At 34.9% G+C, this 25,165-nt stretch overlaps 1 protein-coding gene across 50 annotated transcripts in view; it reads right to left on the reverse strand.

Moving 5' to 3' along the window:
• PTPRD (protein tyrosine phosphatase receptor type D) overlaps nucleotides 1–25,165 on the reverse strand; it is a 1,166,099-nt gene that overhangs the window by 264,472 nt on the left and 876,462 nt on the right. For all 50 annotated transcript variants that reach the window (XM_032676409.1, XM_032676455.1, XM_032676454.1 and 47 more), the window contains one exon: nucleotides 20,774–20,941. In XM_032676409.1, the coding sequence (XP_032532300.1) occupies nucleotides 20,774–20,858 (85 nt within the window). In that variant the 5' untranslated portion in view covers nucleotides 20,859–20,941. The remainder of the gene's footprint in view (nucleotides 1–20,773; nucleotides 20,942–25,165) is intronic.

Below are 25,165 nucleotides of genomic sequence, written 5' to 3' on the forward strand. Positions count from 1 at the left end.
GTCTATAAATGAGAAGTGAAAGAATAATTAAAATAAAGAAAATTATAAACACATACTCTTAACACCACCTTTACAAACTTTTTAAATTAAAGTCTTAATTCTTCCTTTGTATGGACACTAACAATTCTTAATGACATCTTCATTGTTTGCAGCTTTGGCCCTAGAATCATTTGCTTAGAATAGTAAAGTGAAAAACAAGAACCATGGTTAGTAATTATGCATGATACCATTTTGTCCAGCTGATGTGCTATGGTGCTTGGAACTAACTCATCACGATATAATTTGTATTGTACAATGGAACAGAAGGCTAGCTTGTGTGCAAAATTGAATATTCATCTAAGGATATTCAATTAGTTTGTTCAAAATATAGTCAACCATTTCCAGCTACCTGGATTGTATACATAGTAGACACAGTGATAAGCATAGCCTAATGTTGCTTCTGACTACTGCTTCTTGGAAAATGCTATGAAAATGTAAAACAAAATTTTATACTAGAACACCACAAAAGCTAGGTTGACGTCAGGATGATTTTCCTCCTATTTTCTTCAGATGAAACATACTGATATTCCAAATGAAATAAATCATCCCAAAGAACAGCTGAAACTGCACATTAACAAACTTATGGAAATTCCATATTACAAAATCCCTCATAAAATCCCCTAAATGTAAGAGTAAGGGTTAGTGTTATTCTTTTATAAAAATATAGACCTAATGAGGTAGATACTCATACCACCTCAAAAAAAAAAAATTGTGTAAGAAAAAGATATAAATAATGGGAAAAAAAAGAAAAATCATTTTAGAAGAATTAAACTAATATCTATTTCAGGCAAGTAAATTAACTGTCTTTATCTAAAAATCCTGCATCAATTTAATAAATAAAACTCATAGAATAAATCCTGAATTCTCTCCGTGCTATTATTTTTTTCTCAAGATATATATGTACTTAGTGTAGTTCTGTTCAAAGTGCTATTATATGGATGTCTCTAGATAGTAAAAATTGCTTGCTTGTATTGATTTGCTGTTGATAAGGGCAGCCTTGACAAAGGATGTGAGAAAGGAGCAAAAACTGGTCAGGTGATCTACATAAGCATTATGTCTCTGCTAAAGTGCCTTTATCAGTAGGTATTGTTCTGGTCCTTACTCTGTCTCTCGGGGATCTTGACCAACAGGATTTTAGCAGATTGGTAACCCAGCTGAAAACAGTAGCTTGTTCTGCAGGCTGCAAAATGTTCTTAACACATGGCAATATATGGTCTCCAAAACCACAGAACTAAGGAATACATGCCACTATCAGCATAGGGAAGACATCCAAGTTCCAACCATAAAGGTTGTTCCTCCAGCTGCCACTAGTGCAAAAGCATGCTGTAGGGTAGAAACACAAATATAAATAAATTAACTGAAGACAGTTACAGTTGTCATATCTCAAATGCAAGGAAGTAAAACAGATGATGGAGAACAAAGAAAATGCTGCTTGTATCATCTGATATTACTGGCTGACCTCCTTTTCATTCCGTGATGTCTCGTAGCACTGACATACCTACTCGACAATATGGCAAAAGGAGAAAAATCACTTATGAGAGCATTCAGACAATGAGACAGTGTGTTAAAGGCAGGGGGGAACTGGCACAGAGGCAAAAGAGAAAGAATGACTGAATGCACAAAAAATTATGCTTCAGGCTGTAATAAGTGAAACACTATCAAGAGCAGTCATACTAATGCCACTATTAGAAGTGTTTGCACGACCTGATGATAGATTAACGGATTTAATGAAATAAAAAAATGTATCTATTCTATAAAAGATAGTACCTACCAAGATTTTTTGTATAATTACAGTTATTATAAGTTGGTTTATTATGCAAATTTAATATTTTATATTACCAGTTGCATTAGTATTTGTGATTTTATTACTGTATGCCTAAATTATAAAATAGGTTGCTGATAAACAGCACAGAAGTAATATGTCTTATTTCACCCTTACTAAATTTTCACCTACAATAGTATTTATAACTATTCTTCTGTCACATTCTTGCATTATTTGGGCCTTCCAGAATATCTATGAACTAATTTATTTATTTATTAAGATGGAACAGTAATTTCATGTCCAATCAACAGTTCAATCAATGCATGTCTAACAATTAAAATGAAATTAAAACAAACTGTAAATGGATCCCTCAATTTCTTTATGAAACCTACCAGTTACACTCTGTGCCTGGAAGACAGATGCTGAACAGCTGCATTTGGAGGCTGCTAAAACATATTTGCAGGGAGAAGAAGCTATTTCTAAGACATTTTGTCCTAATCCCAACAAAAGAAAAACAAGGGATAAAGAGAGATGGCAGAAGCTGTATGAAACTTCTGAATAAACTCAAAAACAACATGAAGTGTATATACTTTGATGTGACTAAAAGACAGTCTGCTACAATATTAAAATATTTCTCAAGCTTTATCACTGTATTTATTTGCTGGATACTTCTTTTAAATAATTTCAACATTCAGATTAGATTTCAATCACGATGCTTCATTTATAATTCATTTAATCCTATTCTGTACATAGAAAAAGTAGAAGCAGATGTCAGGAGGATGACACCTGAATAAAAGTATATATATTGCATCAGAAAATATATTTTACTTAATGATTTCTAACTACTACTGCGATAAGATGTCTTTATACTAGAGTAAGAGAAATACTTTTCAAAAGAAATAGATTGCACATAATTTAAATATTAAATAACTCAAATGCTCTTTGCAGACAGTTATTCTAGAATACCATCTACACTAAGAGTACCACTCCATGAGGTAAGCTGGAAAATAAAACTGCATGAAATTTTGTGGTTTCTACTACACATACACAAATTTGGCTGTATTAAGACAGCTTCATTATTGCATAGCAGGAGAGTAATTGATGCCACATATATTTGTAAGATTGCTATAACTACAAAAGGTACAAGAACATTTTTATAATTACATGCTTTCACAGAAATAAAAACTGTATTAAACACATATCCACTATAATAGTAAACTGTGTTTCCACTTGTCACAAGCCTTGCCATTCCTAAGGAAAAAAGTTCCTATATTATTAACTTATTGCATAGATATTAACCTAATAAATATGATTTTAGCATTCCTTTAGTATACAAATGGGTGTTAAATATTGTATCTGCTCTGCATTTGAGTTTTGTTCTTAATAGCCAACAGTAATTAATGCGTACTACCCTTGCATATGTACCTCAGTATAAGTACATTACATTTCAAAAAAAGATTGCAACAGATATCAAAGATATTGATTTGCTCATATTAATCTTACATACATCCGTAAAATTTGCATTTCTAACTTAATTTGACAATTTGCTTATCATTATGCATTTCTGAGAATTTTTCACAGCATTTGAGCTTATCTTAAGCCTTGAAATTGATTTATTTACCAGACGTATTTTTCACTCAAATCCAGAATTCAAATCCAGAATTCTAGTGCAGATCATTCTTTCTCTTATGTAATTACAAAAATTTTATAGAAACACTTTCTTTTGTACTCCGGATATCCATCAATTTCTATATCAGATTATCAGAGGAACAGAAAAATGCATCTGTCCTTTTTTATTTTCTTCATTTATTTTTAAGTAAAAGCCTGAGGTAGCAGCAGTAGTTGATTAATCATTATTTAGGAAACATCACACCATTAAACCTAAGTTCCTATTCAAAGATGGTTTTGTATTCTAGTGAACACCACAGGATTACTATTTTCAGCAGAAGGAATAGTTGAGGCCTTCAAATCTTTTGTTATCCAATCTGTCATTTCAATTATTCTGAACTATCTACATTTACCTTTTTTTTTTCCATTTGTGTGTGTGACATTTCATTGATGAACAACTAAATGCAAGAGAAAAATTTCATTCTTGTGGCACACTATTATTTTTACCTGTGGAATTCTGCCACTCAAAAAGAAGGCACAAATATTAACATTTTTTTGTGATCGGCACTCAAATTCCTTATGGCACAGTAAAATAGCCAGCCCAGAGGGATCAACAGAAGAGTTTTTCCATTTTATAACTGTTTTCACCATCATTAAGCAGCTTCCTATCATTTTGATGTACTTAAATTCCATTTCTTATAATTACTTAGTTTCTTCACAAATGGAATTATTAAATTGCATGGCTTCACTGCTCACTGGAGGTCAGCCGTTAATGGCCAAGATGTATTGTGATGTGCTTTTATAATTTCTAACCAGTGAGAGAGATAATGTCTTGTATTACAAAGCTTCAGTCACCACTGGTCTTCTCATTCAGTTTTGAAAACAAACTAGAAATTCAATCTAAGAGCAAACAGATGAAAAATCTAAACATTTTATGACTAATAATTATATAAATTTGTCAACATAAAATCACAGCACGGTTTGGCTTGGAAGGGACCTCAAACATCACCTACTTCCAACCCTCCTGCCATGGGCAGGGACACCTTCCACTAGACCAGGTTGCACAAAGCCCTGTCTAACCTGGCCTTGAACACGTACAGGGATGCAACATCCAGAACTTCTCTGGGTGACTTGTTCCAGTGCCTCACGACCCTTATAGTACAGGTTTCTTCCTAAGATCTAATCTAAATCTACTCTCTTTCACTTGAAAGCCATTCTCCATTGTCCTGTCATTACATGCTGTTGTAAAAACTCCCTCTCCAGCCTTCTTGTAGCCCCCCTGCTTTAGGTCCTGGAAGGTAGGTCCAAGGTCTCCCTGGAACCGTCCCTTTTCCAGGCTGAACAGCCCCAACACTTTCAGTCTTTCTTTGTAAGAGAGCTGCCTCAGCCCTCTGACCATCTTCATGGCCCTCCTCTGGACTTGCTCCAACAGGTCTGTGTTATTCATATGCTGGGGGAGACTGTGCTGGACACAGTACTCCAGGTGGGGTCTCAGAAGAACGCAGTGGAAGGTGAAAATCACCTCCCTTGACCTGCTGATTATGCTTCTTCATACATAAACCCATAAATAATAGAACCTTAGAGCTTTCCTTCAATTCATTTTAAGCAATTTTTACAACAGAATGCTGTACAACTAAAATATTTAGGTACAGTCACCCACCTTTAAATATTATTCTTTCTTGTGTCAGAAACTTCATTAGAAAATCAGTGAAGTAAAAAATAAACGCAGACATATTAATGAAAATCAATTCCCGATTTAAAATAAATTTGCTTTGAAATGAAAAGTTTGTTTTGCTTGACATTCAGTAGGAAGATATATACTCAAATATAAAAATATACACATTTTTTTTCCACTATTAGAATAAGTCCAAGCAACTAAAACCAGAATGTACTCTGTGCATTATACAATTTCTATTAATTGAACTCATGGTATATTTACTTCAGTAAAGTAGCACATTATACTAACTTTTTAATCTATTGGTTTACAACACAGATACTTGAGAAAGTAAAACACTAAAGACACTGTTCAAATAGTATGGATTTTGATTAAATGGAGTTTCAATAGCCTGATTAAAACTTAGTACTGGTATGTACTGAGCATGCACTATGTCTTACTTTTAAACTGATATCTATTTAGCTTTTATAGCTTTTATTTTAAATGTACTAAATTAATTTGTCAATTATTTACTTACTGCCTTTGGAACTCTAATGAAGTGTTCCACACAGTCTGAATTTAGACGAAAGTGTAAGTCCCAGACTCTATAATTTTAATAGGATTTTTCCAACTGATTTAAGTTGTGCAGGATTTCACCCAGACAATGAAAGACATTTATTATATAAACAACTGAAGGTATATTTAGGAAAAGAGAGATCATTTCTTCAGCTAAAATAAATACTAAGTTTCTTAGACCTCAATCATGCAGTTCTTTGCTATAAGTGCCATAAAACTGCCATGTGTAGAATTTGAAAGGGCAGACTGTAGTTTTGCATGTTATCACTCTCCTACTTATTTTTTCTCTTAATGATTGCATATAGTTGTGTTAACACCTTCAAGTTTTGGGTTTGTTTTCCATTGTGAATATTGTGATGTTCGTCTTTTTGTACAAAAGAAATCCAATCTACTATTAATCTCCCATTTTTTCTCTCAATCTTTGTTGTGTTAAGGAAATACAGTAGTTTTTTGATCCCTATTTCAATAAAATTAGTAGGATTAATAATACTTTACTTCCATACTCAATAGTTGAAATGTAACGTGAAAATTATTAGAAGCACATTGAAATTTAGCTAACAATTTTCATAGAACCATGGATTCACTGAAGCTGGCAGTCTTATCTGGAGAGTGCTGAGACCTCTGTCAGCTACAGAAGCTTGCCTAGAGTCATGCTTTGTTCAGTTTAAAAAATCTCCAAGAATGGAGTCTACAAACGATCTTGACAACCTATTCCAGTGCTCTGTCAGTCTTGGAATAAGAGTACTAAAACCAACAATAATAATTATAATAATCTCTTATGTTTGAAAAGAAAGTCATGTGCCTCTTGTGTTGTCAGCTAGGCATCTCTGAGAAGACTGTGTGGCTCCCCATCTTCACAGCCTACCACCATGTATTTATATATTCATGGACAAGATCTGACTCAGCAGCCTTCTCTTACCAGGCTTAACAGTTCCTGCTCTCAACTTCTCTTTGTATGAACAATGTTTCAAACCCATCACTGCCTTTGGGGGCCTTCAATGGATGCACTCCAGCACGTCCATATCTCTCTTGTATTGAGAAGCCTAACAGTGGACCCAGCAACCCAGATGTACCTTACCAGTGCTGAGTAGTAGAGAGGGATCCTCTTGTTCCTGGAACATATTGGCCTTCTTTCCCAGAAGGTCACATCACTGATTTATGATCAACTTTTTGTCAACCAGAACTCCTAGGACCTTTTCTGTCAGGCTGTTTTTCCAGATGGTCAGACTCCAGTGTGCAAGGGGTTGTTCCTCCCCAGGTGCAGGGTTTGCCACTTTCCTTTCTTGAACCTCATGAGGTTCCTGTCAGTCCATTTCTCTATTCTGCCCAGGTCCCTTGAAACAGTACTTTGTGCACAGCTTTGATAAAATATATTACTTAAAGAAACAAATATAAGAAGTTCTTCAGTTTCATTTTATTTCCCTAATGAACCTAAGGGCTAATGTCAATCTGAAGTATATACAAATGAATCCCCAAGGAAATGTAAAGAAAGGTTACTGTGAATATTCAGACACAGATTAATGGAACAGTTGTAAGAATTTTAGCAAGAAGTCTACAAAACTCATGAACTGCTTTATTTACAAGAAGCTTCCAGGATAGAATCACAGACTCATTTAGGTTGGAAAAGACACTAAGAACAATGAGTCTAAAACTTAACCCAACACTGCCAAGTACATCACAAATTTTATATTCCTAAGTACCACATCTACACATCACTTAAATACACCCAAGGATGATGATCCAACCACTTCCCTGGATAGCCTGTTACAGTGCTTGATAACCCTTTCGGTGAAGAAATTTTTCCTAATATCTTAGATATCTTGCTTGAAATAAAATTGCCAACTCTGTCATGTAAGCCTGAGAAATCAGCCACTGCCAATGATGTAGTTTTCAAAAGATCACTATTTTGATTCAGTTCTAGCTGTTCAGTATGAGCTGAAGAGTTCTTTGAGCAGTACTAACTCATACAATATTAGCTGATACAGCATTAACTGATACAATGCTATCTGACCAAAAGTACTAGAAACAAATTTTCAGTCAGACACAGACTCAAAATTATTATTCAGAATATGGATAGGCCAATGTCCAACCTGGTATTATCAAAGCAAAATATTAACCATTATGCACCCAAAATACTTTTATTGAAATACACGTCCACAAGAAAAAGACCTACACAAACCCATAAGCAAAGAAAATTAATTGTTAAAAAATCCAGCCAGATCTCTGCAATGAACTCAGTTACATGGTTCATTATCCAGCATTAATTAGCTACAGTCAGCTTGGTATTGTCTCTCATTTTTCAGTGAGGAGACACACATAAGATGCAGTTTGTCTGAAAGCATAATAATGGGCTCAGTTAACCCTTTCCGACTGCTGTTCATGCTGGAGTGCTGTGCACTGACTTCATGCCTCTCAACAGCACAACTGCCACAAACGAAGAACTGCATGAAGAACTGAAATGGCAGCTCTTAGGGGATCAAGTAGGAAAGCACTAAGCTTTATTGTTTGTTAGCAAGGGATAAGTGCCAATCATTTAATAGCCTAATTAAGATAATGAACAACAGCAAGTCTACGATCAACTAGGTTTATCCAAACTTTCTATTTTTAGGGTAGGACCCTGAGAACTACATTCTTCTTACAGAGAGTTCGTGTGAAGGACGTGATACTTAAGTATGAGAAAAACTGCCAACAGAATCAATGAAACAGAGAGGTTGCATTAAAATTTTAAAAAAAGAATGCAGAGAAGAAAAAACACCAAACAAAACAAAACTTTGCCATAATAACAATTCTACAGATCTCACAGTTTAGTAAACTGGGAAAATATGTTACATTTTAGCAAAATGACAATTCTTAAAATTCTTTGCAGAAGAATGTTGGGGTTTTTTAACATAAGGAAAGAAATAGAATGCCTGTGTACAATTACATTTCCTTTTGAAAAGGTCTATCTAGTCTAGACAGATGAAAAATTAGAGTTTGGCTTTTTTTTGTGCCATTAATTAGAGCTCACCCTTTTTACATTGAAAGTACTGAAAGATCAGCAGAAAAAAAGTCTTGTCTGTTTGACTGCCTGTTTGATCATACAATACAGATATCACCAAAAGGATCTTTTGTGATTTCTGGTAACATTCTGGTAAAGTAAAATACTGAAAATCAGAAAAAATGCAAGAAAGCATTCCCATTTGCATATGAGGAAAGCAAAGAGCCTACTGCTTAAGCCTTTTGTTGTAATGCTACTTTACTGACCTCTAATGAGGTTCTGCAACTTAAATGAAATTTCTTTGGGGAATTTTTCAGTCTATTATTCCCACATGGCTGCTCCAGCTTTGTTTCTATTTAGTGATGCATGACTGACAACATTTCTGTACCAGATTTCATGGACATTTATGAAAACTGGTGCATATTTTTGACACTAGGAGAGGAGTGAGGAAGATAGCAGGAGAAAGAACAGAACCAGCTGAAGTGGAAATGGAAAGCACAGGAAGAGGCAGAAAGGGTAAAAGAAGGATATGGGAAATCTGAATTGTTTCACTAACAGGGAGGAGACTCACAGCACAGCTGTAAGATCGGTATTATCCTCTGGTACAGAACATAACTGTGGTGAAGTTGAGGCATGGTATGTTGTTGGGCTCTGCAGGTACATAGCAGTCCTTCTGCATTCCACCCAGGCCAGCAGAAGAGCATGTCGTCAAAGTAAAAAGGATGCCTTCTCAAAGCAGAAAATATCTCCCTCTGCTCCAGTCAGAATGTACTTCAGCTCTGCCTGAAGGAAACTGGGCCACAGATTGTAAGCGAAAAATCACCCAGTACTGCAGGTGTAGAGAGAGTACAACTGTTGCCCTAAAGGTCATGTAGAACTTGGGGCTGAGTACTCAGATTGTGACAAAAAAAAAGAAGGTTACCAGAGAATCAACACTATTTTAAGACCATAAATTCTGCTGACTTTGTGCAACTTAGGGTATTTTGTCAGAAAAAGGAAAATGCACTAATTATCAGAGAAATTCTCCACATACCTTTAAAAGCTTTTTACATAGGAGCATTAAGAGATAAATAATAGAGTGGTGATATTTAAATTACCCTAAAATAAATTCTACAGTTAAATGCCATTTGTGATTTCATTTCTTATTCACCTTCAAATTATTTCTGTGCTAAATGTCTTTCTGGACCATGTCTACATTCTAAAGGGGAAAAAAATATTAGAGTGTAACTTCCCCTGAAAGAAATCTTTACTGTTGCAATCAGAAATTAGTATCACGGAAATATTTTTCTTGGAGATGAAGATCTTTTCTAAAACCAATCTCAAAGCATTTGAGTATACATGAAATCAGCATATGGTATGAAATATTACCTTTTTTTTTTCTGAATCAGTTCTTGGAAACAAATTACAGCAGCCTTCTAAAATAATTGGTCTTTATTTATGAGATCCTAGTGGCTGTAGTACTAATGTATGGTGAAAGGCATCAGCTTTCCTTTGAATTGTGCACTACCTGCCCTGCACTTTCCTAGAAGTATTCTCCCAAACAGCAAGAAATGTTTGACTACCTTAATAACTTCTTTTTCCTCAAAAAAAAAAAAAAATATATGAAAGCTATTAAAATTTATCTGTAATGTCTGAATATACTTGAGTAAGGTAAAGAAATACAAATAAGGATTATTAATCTATGTCCTAAAAGTTAGCTTCAGATCAGGTACCAGGGTGACTGTGGTGAAAAGAACATAAGAAACAATACTCCTTTGAAGACAGTCTCCATATAGATCCTCCTCTTGCCTATCATCAGATGTCAAAGAAATATTATTTTTGAGATTGACCTACGCACAACTAATAGAAGCCCTTTCTGTTTCAAGATATTGATAGTTCGAGCAGAAGAGTTTCTACATAAAACTTAAAGTTGCAGTTTTATGTTCTGTTCACCACCTAAGAAGTAAATAGCAATACAATTAAGAAAATACTAATATGTAATTAGAAAAAATTTGGCTTGTTGATATGACAAAGATTTTAAGGGCCACACATTTGACACACTAAAAACTGAGAGGTGTAGATCTGATCCTCTTAAATTAGAGACCCTTTTTTTTACTCTCACTGATCCTTCAAATGCTTTCTTTGTAAAATGGAAAGACATGACAGATCTATTAACATCAAAGAAATCCAAACTCTTGATCTTCAGAGTCTGAGAGTAGTGCATGTTTTCCCCCAAGGTTAAAGTGTATTTTGCAATAAGATACTGAACTATGTACTCAAAGATAAGAAAAAAATGCACACACACACACAAAAAAATCAGAGGTTAAAGACTTGGCAGATCTGCTCAGTGGCAGAAAGGAATATATTTTAACACAGGCATTTACAAACTCTCAGTTAAACAAGTGCATATATTAGAAAGGAACCCATGCAAAAATACTGGTCTATGCCACACTGAAAAGAAGGTTTGATGCATTCTAGACAAAAGATGGACTTTTCTGGCTATTAAAAGGGTAAACAAATCAAACCATCTTGCTGCACGTGGGGAAATGAGAATAATTTGGCTGGAAGTTCTAATATTTTCATATAAATAAAATCTACAAATTTTATTCACATATTCCAACTTCTGTAATTCAAATCAAATACACAAATTCATCGGCAAGTTTAGTTAAAAATCTTGTCACATATTCACATTTATTCAGAAGGAAAAAATGAAGAAGAAAATTGAAAGAGCATTCAAAATGCATTTATTAGTATTTAGCAGTAAATGTAAGTTTTATTGCTTCGAGAAGAAATGTTCCTTTTTTTTTATTTTATATTCTACACTTGATGCATGAAAAATCCAGAAAGATTAAGAATCAGGTTTATCAAGGTTTTAGCTGCTGTTCAACTGTCTATACATAACCTACCAGTTATCTAAATTGAGATCAATCACGAATTGTCACAAGGTTTTCAAGACACCAAATGAGCTCCTACTCTGTGTAGGTACTGAGCTACTGTCAAATAGTATATAACTGAGAAAAGTTTTCTAGAGACTTTCTGCCATGGGAAAATCCCTCACATTTTTCACCTAAAACTAAACGCTATTTTTAATATACTCATGTTATCCACACCATTATACTTATGAGTCTCCAAAGCACTTCATTTTATTGTACTGTTTTTATAAGTCAATAATTCATGAGTAAAAACCAACACTGAGCTGCTAAGTAAAATGCAAATAATCAATCTAAAAGAATCATGTTCAATTAACTTAAAATTTTAATAAATGTCTTTAGTAACAAATTTATCTTTAATTAGTGCACTGCAAACTGCAAATTATTTTAAAGTAATTTAAAGTAATTCTTTATGAGATATTTGATTTTAAAAGCAACTATACACTGTTCATATTTTAAAGGAAAATCTTATCCATTTCATCTTAAAAGCTGGACTTATGAGTAGATAAAATATCATCTTCCTGAGACGTTGTAGGATCTTTCTGAGTTGCAGTTTACCTCTAATTTTTTAGGATGCATACATCTTTAAGATGTTACAACCTTTAAGTCACTTTCATCAGACCACAGATATTGAAAAAGGTCAGTGAACATGTTACACTTCTTAATATGAACAGTATATCTGGAGATGAAGGTTTATAAAAAAGAAAAAAAAGTAACTATGATTTTCCACTAACGTACTTTACCTGTGAACTGTAAAGCATCAGAACACATCCTGCAAAATAATTCTAATCCTTGTGCCTCCTGCCCCACAGCAATACACACACACTCTCTCTCACACACACACACACAGAGAGCTGGCATATGTGTGTTCTCTGCCAACTGTAACAGTCATGTTGTCATTTTCCAATATTATAAAATGCATTTGCGTAAATGCTTGCCATTGCCTTTCACTTCACTTCCTAGTTTTCAATTATATCAAATTGTGATATAATTGTGATATAGTGAGATACACGAATCTCCAAATCAGCTTTTCTGGAAAAATTACAGTGTGGCTAAACAGCAGTGAACAACGCCTGTTCATTATATATTTCTGAGACTAAGATCACAAAGCAAATGCCTTATTAGGACACACTAAGTCTTTGTAGTCTGCCACCACTCTCCAGCAGTTTTAAGAGAAGGTGCTATCTGGGTACATTACCCTGGGCAACTTTTGTGAGGTCCATTCTCTTCATATGTCTAAGCATATTAAAGCTGGAATTCCTGTTTGGTCTTTTACTACTAATTTGCAGACCTCCTGTACATGGACTTTTAAGATTCTTTAAAACTATAGATACTGTCTGCCTCCACAAAACCCAAGAGTAAATTCCATCTTTTACTGCTTTTAATCGGTCTTCTAGTAAATTCCCCAAACACCACAGTTCTATTATTATGGGTAGGTAGATATCCGCTCTGTCTTCACTCTATTCTCTACCCTGCAGAAGTCAGCCGCAATCCCCACAACCCATCTACATAATCTCTTCTTGAAAATGGAAGAGCCTCAGCCTTCTCAGTCCCTTCTCACGTGGCAGTTGTTCCGTTCCCTGGACCATTTGAGTTGCCACTGTACGCATCTTATCCAGTTGTATTTTCTTGAGACAGGTATATCAGACTGTATTCTAGTATGAAAGACGTGGATGCACTAAAGTTTATATAATTTCCAGTAATCTCCTCCTCTCCCTTATTTTCCTCACATAGAATTACCTATAGATTTAATACTAGTTCTTTTACATTAAAAAAGAAAAAAAACCCAACAACAACAACGAAAACCCCTGAATTCTCCTTGTCACTTCTGTAATGAGTCTAGATAGAACCTTGCTTACTGTCTATAAAATGCATCAAATCTGAATCTGAGAATATTCAGATATATAGTAGCAAACTGATATTTAAGGACTCTGTTACAGTAGTTACAATGTAATTGTCCCAAACAAGCTACTAGATTACAATTAAATTCTTCGCAAATTTTCTGAGCAAAATCATCTATTGCAATCTCCATTTTCTCAGAAGAAAATATGTATCTATCAGCTGAAATAAGCCTTCAGTTTTATAAACAAACTTATTACCAATGATGATAAAGCATTTTCCTAATCCTGAATCTATGTTTTTCTTTTCCTGGTATTTTCTCCAGTTTGACACTAAACATTTTAGAATGAGAAACCAGGACTAGATTTACACTGCATTATTATCCTCACTATGATCATATATGCAGGGTTGTCTTTCTAATTCCATTCATCCTACTCTTGCTTTTCAATCAAAAGATGTTAGACCCTACAGCCTCATCTAAACACAAGGAACTTTTTTTACATCAAAAAATAATTACATTTAAAGATACTACTCTCTTTCTTGCTGTTAAAATGTGTGCTGTTTTACTAGAACAGGAGACCAATTGACTATTTCTCTTTCTAATCCAGACATCATCTGTCAACATTCTCAACAATTATTTTACAGATTTTTCTGAAGTGTATGTGAAATCATTTGAGGAAAAAGATGACCCAGGTGGAACTGTCCTGGAATGCCCATACCTCCTTAACTCTCACTGCCAGAATAAATTTCTTGTTGCTTTCCCTTGTTTCTGCCTCCCTCACAACTGCATGTGCCAAAATAAAATCAACAGCAGCGGAAGCTCTCTTCCATCCATACGCTGCTACTGAAATAGAAAGCACAGAGAGCTTTACAAACTAATTTAAAAATCAGCTCTTAAGCAGAAACTGGAACAAAACCACTATCTCCTGAAGTTTCACAGACATATTTAGGGGAAGAATTTCTATCCCAACATAACACATTTTAAACTTCTTTTGAATTCTCTTCCTAAAAAAAGCCTTGTTGGGAAAAGGCTCCCAAAATTTAGTTTTTGTAAGGAACTTGATAATGTGGTATGCATTGTGAAATTCTGTTATCTGCTACTACCGTGTCCAGTGTAGTTTGCAGTCATCTCCCAGAATTTCTTATAAACTGAAATGACCATATGCCACACATTTTTATTTCTCCTTGTATGAGTAATTTCAAATGTTGCCTTTTATCAATATATTCAATTATACAACATAAACTCTGAAATCATCAATTCGAGTCATTTCTCTTGTAACACGTACCTTACAGTTTTGTGTGATTCAGTGAAAGCCACAGTAGCAATTTGTACACAACTTTACATTTAAACCTATTTTATAGCAATTTAAACTCAAAATGTAACTTTATGCTTCACATTGCTACCTTTACAAGGAAGCAGTCAAATTAATTTAGTTTGCACCAACAAAAATTCATTTAAAAAACTGTGCATATTCACAAAAATTTGAAAGGATTAAATTAAAAAACATTTACTTAATTATTTTGAACAAATATTGCTTTGAGCAGACACTACTTAAGACAGAAAGACCCTATACATCAGTTACTCTGGGGGGAGGGAGTTTACTGAAAGACAGGGTGGACAACAGTGAATGCTGATCTTCCTACATATGTTCAGATATTTATAATTTGCTAAAGATGTTGTCAGAAATTCACTACTGAAGCAGATGCTGCTACTCAAGATTCTATCTCCATTTCAGCCAGTGACAAATAAACCTCAGACAGAGGGTAAAAATACTTTGAACCACCACAGCAGTTGTTCTACTGTGTGAATATAACCTAAAACAATCTAAAATTTTTATATTGCTGTTTCTCCTTTCTTTTTCCCTAAGAATTTCCCTATATCAAGACTATGATATGTACTTCTAATAAATTTTTAAAGTATATAGACATGTTTCTTAAGCAATCTAGCAGACAGACACACTGGAGTCCAGTGACAGTTCTGACACAGGAATATTAATGACCCACATTCCTTTATCTGCCAGTGGTCATTACTGGTGCTGCAGGGAATTATACTCAGTGAGATAACTACCCATACAGTAGTTTCTCCAGAAGCACTTTCTGTTAAAAGACAACATTAATGTAAATAATGTGGGTTTTCCAACTCTATAAGGTCATTAAAATACAGTTCCCTTATCTATATTTCTTGGTGTCTGATCAGATTGGAGAGCCTGAACTTTCTGACTCTCTTTCACACTCCAGAAAATTCAAAAGATGTAAGGTTTTCATACTTGGGGGAACTTCACTGTCTCTACAGTCACCTACAGGCGGAACTGCCAGGGCTTTAAGGCTTCTCAGAACTCCAGAGCCCAGAACTCATCTCTGTTCACTGCTCTGGTTTTGGGAGGCAGAGACCACCAACTACTTAAATTAAAAAGAGCTGTGAAAGAGACACAGCAGTAATCTTCAAAGTTGCAGAGATGAACAAAGAACCGTTCTGCAGTTGTTCTTCAAAACCCTGTTTATTCTGACTCTACATTTTACAAAATACACACAAATCTTTTGTTCATATTACATTCAAAATGTTTGGTTATGTACAGATACACGTTTTTAACAATTATGTGAACTGAACAATGTTATTCCTGAAGCAGCTCACAATTTTGCTATTAATAATTTACAGTAGTGAAACAGATACGGTGGAAGTTATGGCTACTCTTAGAATTAAATTAATAAAATTTTCTTCAGTGTAAGAACTTGAAAAATAAGGGTTGGATATACCCTGGTTTATGCAAAAAGCTGTATTACCTGTAGTTTCTGCAACTAGGTTGGTATGTTTGGAATTATCACACAATGTTTTCACTTTCCCTGACTCTTCATCTCAACTTCATCTCAACTATCACGTTTATTCCAAAGGCTTCACTTTGCTGCAGAGCAAAATGAATACATCTGGAATGGTTTGTTATAACTAGCTGTCCCATTTTTCCCTAAAACTAAAACTTTTGAGAACTGATGAGTAATCTACTTGACATATGTTAATATTATATTTAACAAGTGCAATATAAAATTACTCTCACAGTACAATATACAAATTTTCATCAAATCAACTGAAAAATGTCCTAGGGTTGAAGAGAGCATATAAAAAATCCTTAAAACAAAGAACATAAAATTGAAAGCTTTTTTTTTTCCCCAAAAAAAGCTCCATATTTCAACTGTCCTGCATACATCACCATTATTGAAAGAAAGAGCAATGTAAACAAAGGGATGCATCTTAAGTAAAATGCAAAAAAATACTGACAAAGAACAGAAACATTTGATCATTGGATTTTTCTTGCTACTGACCATGATAAATGCAATAATTTAAATTATCTGTTCAAAGATGTTGGAGTTTAAATATAAATCTAATATAAAACAAATTTAGTCCTAGTTACCAAAGGCACATATGCAAAAAGAGTAAATAACATCCACATTGGGTTTGCCTGCATGTAGTGTTTATGAAGCTATTCTGGAATAGGGGGTTTTTTTGTGTGTAAACCGTGTATGTCCACTTGCAAGACTTATTATAATTGCTTTCTGTAAGTTAATTACTTCGAAAGATCTGTCTAGGGTAGTTTAGTGTTGTAGACAACTGCTTAGAAACAAAATTTCAATGTGGACTGCATGAATGTGTTTCAGCTTGTTGAAGAATACAAAAAATTTTTAAAGGGAAAGAGAAGCATTAGCAGGGAAAAACACAAGTGTTCCTTAAAAAGCAAAATGAAAAAAAAAAACAAGTAAAAAACCAAAAAATATAGAGGAAAAACTGGTTTCACCAATACTAAACTACTGTCTTTAGATCCTATTTCAATCAGAATTTGTCTCGATCACCCCAACATCTGTTACCTGTAATCACTGACCTGTCAGAACTATTTTAACCCTTCATGATCCCGGCATAGAGAAAACAGTATGAAGGTAACTAAAACATATGCATTAGCAGCCAGTGAGAAAACTAAGTGTTATTCACATTTTAAACAACTGGGAATGGAAGCAATATACAACAAATGTATTGTTTGCAGTTAGTATTTCTGTTTGCCCTTGTATAGTCAACTGCAAACACTTCTGCTGAAGGAAGAAAGAGTTGTCGCTTCTCTTCTAAAACAGCATCTCAAAAGAAGTATCAAAAGAAAAATATCAGAGCAGAAACTATGTTACCAAGAATGAAGGAAAAGCATTAAATAGAGAAAATGACTGGAATGCAGCAGAGAATTTTGAATCAGGTCTTTCTCAGGGTGGAAAAGGAACAGGATGCACAAGAATTAACTTAATTACTAAAATGCAGGAGGTCTATCTGCAGAAAAATATTTTATTCTATTAATACAAATTAGACTCCTAATTTTCAAAACTAGGAAAGACCAGGAGTAACCCTTTTAGAAGTATTTTATATTTCATATATTTCTTCGAGCTCAGTGATTAACTTGACACTGGGCAAGGTCATAAGGAGGCCATAGTATAGTTTGAAAATAGATAGTTTGAAAATAAATAGTCAAAATAAACATACATGCTTCTTGTTACCAAACAGACATACTTGCAGAAAGCTTCTAGAAAGTTACTTTTCTGCTAGTTTTCTTAGAAAATATGAAAAAGCATACTTTTCTTGTGATAAACAAAGCTATATTACTAATATCTCAGTAGATGTGGTAAAGAATTGCCTTAACATGGTTGCCATCTACACCACTGACAACAAGGCACTCAAAGAAAAATACTGTAGACTAGCAGATTGCAGTTCCAAAAAAAGAAGACAAACATTTTCTTTCCTCAGCTAAAGTGTGTTTTCCTCCTTCTCACAGAAGCTACGAATACCAAACATAAAAGAGGGCTCTAAAACCTCACGATTCTTGAGATTTTCACTTTAATCCTTACAAGTAACACTTCATATTACTAACAAGAAAAGGTAAAAGAGCTAAGGTAATTTTAGCACCTTTCAGTTTAGCTTACTTTGCTCAGTCAAGCATAAGTTTAGTTTACAGATAAACAGTAAGAATCGAATATTGTTTGCACACATTAAGTGGCACACTGCAATCATCTAGTCCACCAGGGAAGCCGGACTTCCGTCCGGCATCCCTTGAAGGGACTACAGAAGAGTTTATCAGCCTATGCCACCACATTTCAGAGGCTGGAGTCTTTCACAAAACAAAGATACCTCATGCCGTTCCTCAGCTTGTGAAGGTTGTACATAAACAGAAAAGTTCTAAGGGCTACCTCTTCAACAGCATTAAGCCAGGTTGCTACTTGGATCCCACTCACCATGATTTCACAGTGACACTGGAAGAGCATGAGTTCCTTACCCATTTGCAATTACTCTAGAAAGTGTACAATGCAGTCTCAATGTCAGGATATACCTTTTTTTCTGTAGTACCTTGATGTTAGCAAAAGAAAAATTATGAGAAAAAAAAAAGGAGAGTATGGCCTGCCTTTACATGGCGACAGAGAAAAAAATAGACAACTATTTTGTTCCCTTTGTCTCACCTTCTGTGTCCTCTCCCCACTAAAAGGAACTAACACGGTCCTGCCACTCTTTATGAGAAGTTCAAGAAGAGCACCAGACAAAAGTACGGTCTTCAGAAAGAGCTTAGAAAGAGGAGCAAAAGTATCTGCAAGAGCAGAGGGCAGACCAACTCCAGCACAGCAGGAATTTTTCTTCAAGTGAGAAGGGTTAATCATGGAAGAAGACACATCTTTCTGTATTTCTACACATAGAAGGCTCATGGATGCTGTCCTATCTCTCACCTAGGCCATAAAATAAATACGTCTGTGGAGATTCAGCATATCTTCCAAATAAAGTATGGTGTGTGACTCTACTGTGACTCTCAAAGAAAATGGTAAAATAGAATAACATTAATTTACAATTCATAATAAAAATGCAATATTAAGTGGAGTCACATAAACACATATATGACACACAATTTAATTTGTACCATATAATGTATACCATTTGTATGTATGCATCTAATTATCTAAGCAGTTTAAAAGCCTGTGCATATTAAATACTTCAGAATCATAGTCTCATTCTGAGAGTAACACTCACAAAAGACGATCTTTGTGCATCTTACAACTTTTAAAATAGGTGGAATACAACAACTGCAAAACCATCCAACATATGGGCCCACTTCCCAATTAATTATTTGCTGGCTAAAGTGTTAAAATGTCCTTGGCTTCACCTTAGACACAATCATCCCAGCTGGTCATTATCTATCTGGAAAGGGGCCAAAGAATCTCAGCTGCCAGTACTGAAAAAACATGTATGTTTTGTTCTTTTTTTCCCCCATTTACTTCACTTTCATATAGCTACACTTAAAAAGATGGAAGTCTTATTATGCATGAAACGAAAAAGATTTTGTATCTATTTTATTGCTGTAACTCAGTATACCTGGAGCATAGGCAATAAGTGGAGTGATCAGGAACTCTTCAATACACATTTACTGAGAACTGATTCATTCAACATTACTAGCAATATTTCTTTTATTCTATGTTCCTACTTAATATGGGTGTGATAAAACACAGAAGTCCTCTAAAGACAGAGTTAGAACAAAGTTATTGATTAATCATGTATCTGCATAGTCAGGAAGATTCAATAGGAAAAATATTCCTCAATCAAGTGAATATTAACGGTCAGCTTGTAGCAAACATTAACAGTTAGTTTGCCGTAAACCTGCAGACCAACAGGTGGAAAGCAAATGGCTTTTCACATTTGCACATTACTTCTGCAAGAAGCCATAGGACAACTGAGAGAAGGAAAACATGTAAACAAGGCAGACCTAATGATTTCCTAATTAAAAAGAAGATATTATCTTCCCATTAATAGATGAACTAATTGACCAAAATTCAACAGTTTCCCCTCAATACAAATAAAAATAGGTGCCTTTCCTCACTGAACTGTCACAGGTTTAGGCCAGTCACTAAGTTGTCAGTTCTGCTCGATTTGTTTGGATACTGTACTCTGTGACAGCTGTCGGAAATAATACATTAGAACAGCTGTTGTGGCAGTTACAAAGGAACTGGAATTTTAATTGGACTGGATATTAATTGAGAGTGGGATTTTTTTTAACCAAAGTAAAGAAACAGTTATTCAAAGAATGACAGATATCTTTAAGGTATTTGACCAATGTCTGGTAATCAAGGTTGGTCTCTGTTTTAACCATGTAACTTTGTGGCAACGGTCTCCACCACCTTAGCATGAACCATTAGATGCTTAAGAAAAGGGGAATTAAGAAGAAAAATCATACAGAAGTTGCATAAACAATCCTTTTCAATCACTGGTTGTGATATAGAGAGGACCTCACAGTTTTTTAAGAATTACTCAAAAGGAAACTCATTCCTAGACTCTTAGTAACCACCAGCTGAAAACAAAACTACTCATCATGGCCAGAACCTAAGCCCAAATGAATTAATAAGCTTACTTTCAGCATCAGCATACAGTAGCAAGCACAGGAGCACCACCATTGGCCTGACTACGTGCATCATCCGACAGCTTGGCACCAGCATGCTTTAGCAGCCTTGTTCTCACTGGCTTAGAAGCCACTGCGAGTCTGTCCGGTCTGAAATTTCAGATGAAGTACTTTCAGAGCCTGTGAAAAGATAAAAATAGAATTAGAAAGAATAGGACAGAGTTTTTCTTTTTTTTTTTTTTTTCCAAAGCATTCACAATTTGAGGCAATGAAATTTTAAAAAAAAAGAGTAAGGCAAAAGGAAAAAGAAACACAATCCATTTCAGGCTACTGATATATATTAGTACAGTACTGATATACAAGGTACAGTATATGTTAGCACTGTTCCAAAGTATTTCTCAGTGCACCTTTACCACCATAATCAAGCATCTGTCACATCTTGATTCTTTAGTTGTATTCAATAGCCCCTTCTGAACCACAGGAACTGATCATGTTGATGAAGTTTAAGTATAATACATCACTGGAATACTCATGTTGCAAGAAGGGAATCAAAGTGGATTAAAGATCCATAATAAATCCACATGCAAGGACAATACTGGGAGTTGATGCCCTGGCATTTGGTAGGAATAACACAGCAAAATCTGCTTCATGAGGTGTTACTAGCATATTGCATAGTTCAACAACTTTCAAAGGTTAAAATTCCTGTCATGATTTCCTGAATTATGCCTAAAAGAAAAACAGAAATCCAGCACTGAATAAAGAGCTGATATTTAAATTCAATTAATTTCATTTATTATGATGCATAATTGAATATGATATACTGGGAGCACTACAGCTCAAGCACCTGACTTGAAAAATCAATGTCTCATTCCTGTCCAAATTTGCCACACTAACAGAAATTAAGGAATATAAAAATATTTTCCCCTCAGACAGGTAATACTATACATATCCCTAAACAACCTGACATTGTCACTAAAATAACATGAAATGCAATCATACCTTCTGAAGGATCTGCAACATATAAGCTTTGTCAATTTGATATTACCTTCACTACTACACAAGTGGTTTCCATGCAGTAAAGACAAAAACAAAGAAGGCAAAGAAAAAAGTATACTAATTATCATTCCACTAAATAGATCTTACAGATTTGTGGGTGGCATAAAGAGCCCATCTTCAGTAAGTGCAATGCTCAAAAGAATTTACTCAAGGAAGAAAAGAAATGAGCAGCTGGTAGAAATCTATGCCCGTTACAAATCTCTTTTGCAAAACTATCATTTGTATCAGCTACTGCCATCAAAAAATACCAGCCTAAGAAATCTTCATAGCAAAATGCTAAAGGCATCAGCTCCCCCCTTTCATTGCTACCATCTTCATGCCAGCATTTCAAATGACAGCAAAGTCCATGAGACACCAGTTCTGTCGGACTCAATTTGTGTCTGTGCAGGCTCTGCATCAGAGCCAACTGCTATGTAATGATTCCAATGCTATCACAAAGATGCAGTTGTATGAAATGTACTTTCAAGGAAGAGGTGATTTAGATTTTGCTTCTTCTGGACCGCAGGAGTAACAGGGGAGCCCCGAGCTATCTCTAAAGGCAGCTCACTTTGTGAATTAAACTATCTTTTCATTAGCACACAAACACACTAGCTGATGTGCGAAGGTGAATGGAACTAAGTACTCCCCAACTCCTTTTAGGGGAGAAAGAGGAGAGGAAATAACACTGATAATTAATAAGAGGAGCAGAGAAGGGGACAAAAATGGTGACCGCAAAGGTACTTGTTTTATACAACAGTCTTTTAACGGGACACTGGAGATTATTTTCATACATTTCAAGACTCCCACCAAAATATTAAATGTGGTGTCTAACAGAAAAAATATTATTGTCTGCTTGGGGAAAAAGGAAGAATTCTGAAAATCTCATGATCTTGATATGTGAATATGCATTTATCCCCTAAGAGTAGCAAAGGAGGGGATGTATCACAAAACCTGGCAACTAAAAGGTTGAGAAGAAAAAGGTGGGGTTTTTTTATTATTCCATTCTCTCATTCTAAATGCACATACAACCACTTGGGAATACTGCACTCACTGTCTCTGCTTTGAAGGTAATATCATTATCAGTCAGATCATAAAAATGAAAGCCCTCAGTACTTCGTTTCTTTGATGCTTCTGATTGTCATGGCTTTAACTAACCTGATAAACACATTAAAGTTTCCAGGAGACCCTTTGCCGGTTGTCTTCCCTCTTGGCCTGCTTAGGCCTCCACAGCAAACTTCTAGTATTTTAGATCAAATAAACAGAAGCACCTAAATAAAGACGGTAGGTGAGTAATTTTTCTTTTAAGTGAGTTGAAGATACACTGTTAATGAAGGCACGCAGATGATGAGCTGATAACACTAGAAAGAAGTAAGCCAAGAGACATTTAGGTCCTATCAAGGTTCTCCATACAAGTCTGCCTCAGCTTTACCTACAAAAAACCCCCAACCTTCAGACAGAGATCCTACTACTGACAACTGTATAAACATTGACATTAATAATCATGTTGCATGTATGCCTGTACTTGGCTTATTCGTGCAAACTGAGTTGGACATGCAATTCCTTACAAGGACTAAACGCAATTATCAGGACAATTATCAACTTTCAAATCAAGCCACCTTAATAGTTCCAAAGTGAAATGCTCATCTAAAGCCTTATTAATTATTAAATGACGTAATTCCTTCTCTTTTCTCTTTCCTCCTGACCCCAGTGGTTTGTTACATTCAGTGTGTGGTACCAAAGACAGTGAAAACACAAACAGCATTTGCAGCACCAGGTTATACTATACTTGTCATCAGAGGACAATAATTGCCTTGCAGAATTAATCCAGAGTGAGGTGCTCTATTAGCAGACCATGTTAAAACATTCACACTGTACCAGTGTACAGAAAGATGGGGCTTCTCCTTGGTAGGAGATCACAATGACTACAGAGAGATCAACAGCTATTTGGAAAAAAAACAGCTCTCTTTCTGAAGCTTTAATAAAAGCTGTTCTAATTTTAGGATAAGTACTGCATAACCGCTGTATTAAATAATCAAAAATGACTCTTCCAATATCTCTAAAAGAGTTATCTATGAAACTAGGTAGTGCATCTAACAATAACATGTAAGTAAGTAAGAGGATAGATTTTTCCTGATTAGTGTTATCTATTAATAGGATCAATAAAAGTGCAGATGTGCAGCTTCCCAGTGTTCAATGCAGACACAAAAAACAATTCTGTTCAGTATGAGCACAGCAGATGATAGTACCTGGGCATGGGCACTTGCAACAATTATCCTCAAAGGGATCAACTGGGTGAATCAAACATCTGAACACCAGAATGCTTCCCTGCTGTCTGTTTATGCTAGTAGAAAAAATAATCTTTTAGGTGCTACCACAGTACTCAGGAGATGGTCCTTGCTTCAAGACAGTTATAGGAAATGCACACCTAGAGGCAAATCTTAGAAGCAAAAGTAAAAAAAAAAGTAAATACTAATTTTATTTTTCTGCTTGCTTTTCCATGCCTGCATGTGCATGTAAATGCTTGATAACACAGAAATTCAGCACAACAAACAAGAGGTCTCAGAAAAGACACAAATAAAAAAGAACTCACAGCAGAGGTAGGGATGTACATGGGAAAAAAACACAGTGACTTTTTTTTTTTTGGAAGTTTGGAAAAAAAAGATTGTGAAGGTATGAGAGCTCACTTGTGCTATTACACAAACAGGATTTCTTGATCAACTTTTCTGAAGTTTTGAATTGTTCGGATTTTAATTAATGGCCATCTCTCTTTAGTCCCAAATTCTTCCCATAGAAAGCCTCTATATTTTCCCTTATATTAAAAAAAAACCAAACCAAACCAAACCAAAACAATGTTTCTCTAAGAATACCTGGCAACAAAGATTATAACAGGAGACTGTGTTGAAATCTGTTTCTACATTTCATTCATCACACCCACAACTCTAAATTACATCCATGTCCAAGCCACAGATTTCTAATACCAGAAAAAAGCAAGAGAAGAGATATGAAAAACAAATTAAAAATATTACTGGAACTAGTCATGGAAGAAGTGTAAATACTTCATATATTTGCATATCAACAAAGATCCCTCCTTAAAGAAGAAAATAAACAAGACATCACGGACAAATCTTGGCTACAAAAACCTGACTGACAGCTGAATCATTACTAGAAAGAATAGGAAATAATGCATAAAATTAATGCTCATAAGCTCTTTAATCAAAATCAATTCAGAAATACCTCTGGGTAAAACAATATCTTTTAAAGAGAATTAAATGTATTTTCCAAAGCAATGAGGGCAACTGTCAGATGTTCAACATTTTGCTTGCTCCTCTATTGATTAAAACAGATAAAAGTTTTCATAGTTGACCTTCT

Source organism: Chiroxiphia lanceolata, chromosome Z (genome assembly GCF_009829145.1).
Source record: "Chiroxiphia lanceolata isolate bChiLan1 chromosome Z, bChiLan1.pri, whole genome shotgun sequence".
Lineage (NCBI taxonomy): Eukaryota > Metazoa > Chordata > Aves > Passeriformes > Pipridae > Chiroxiphia > Chiroxiphia lanceolata.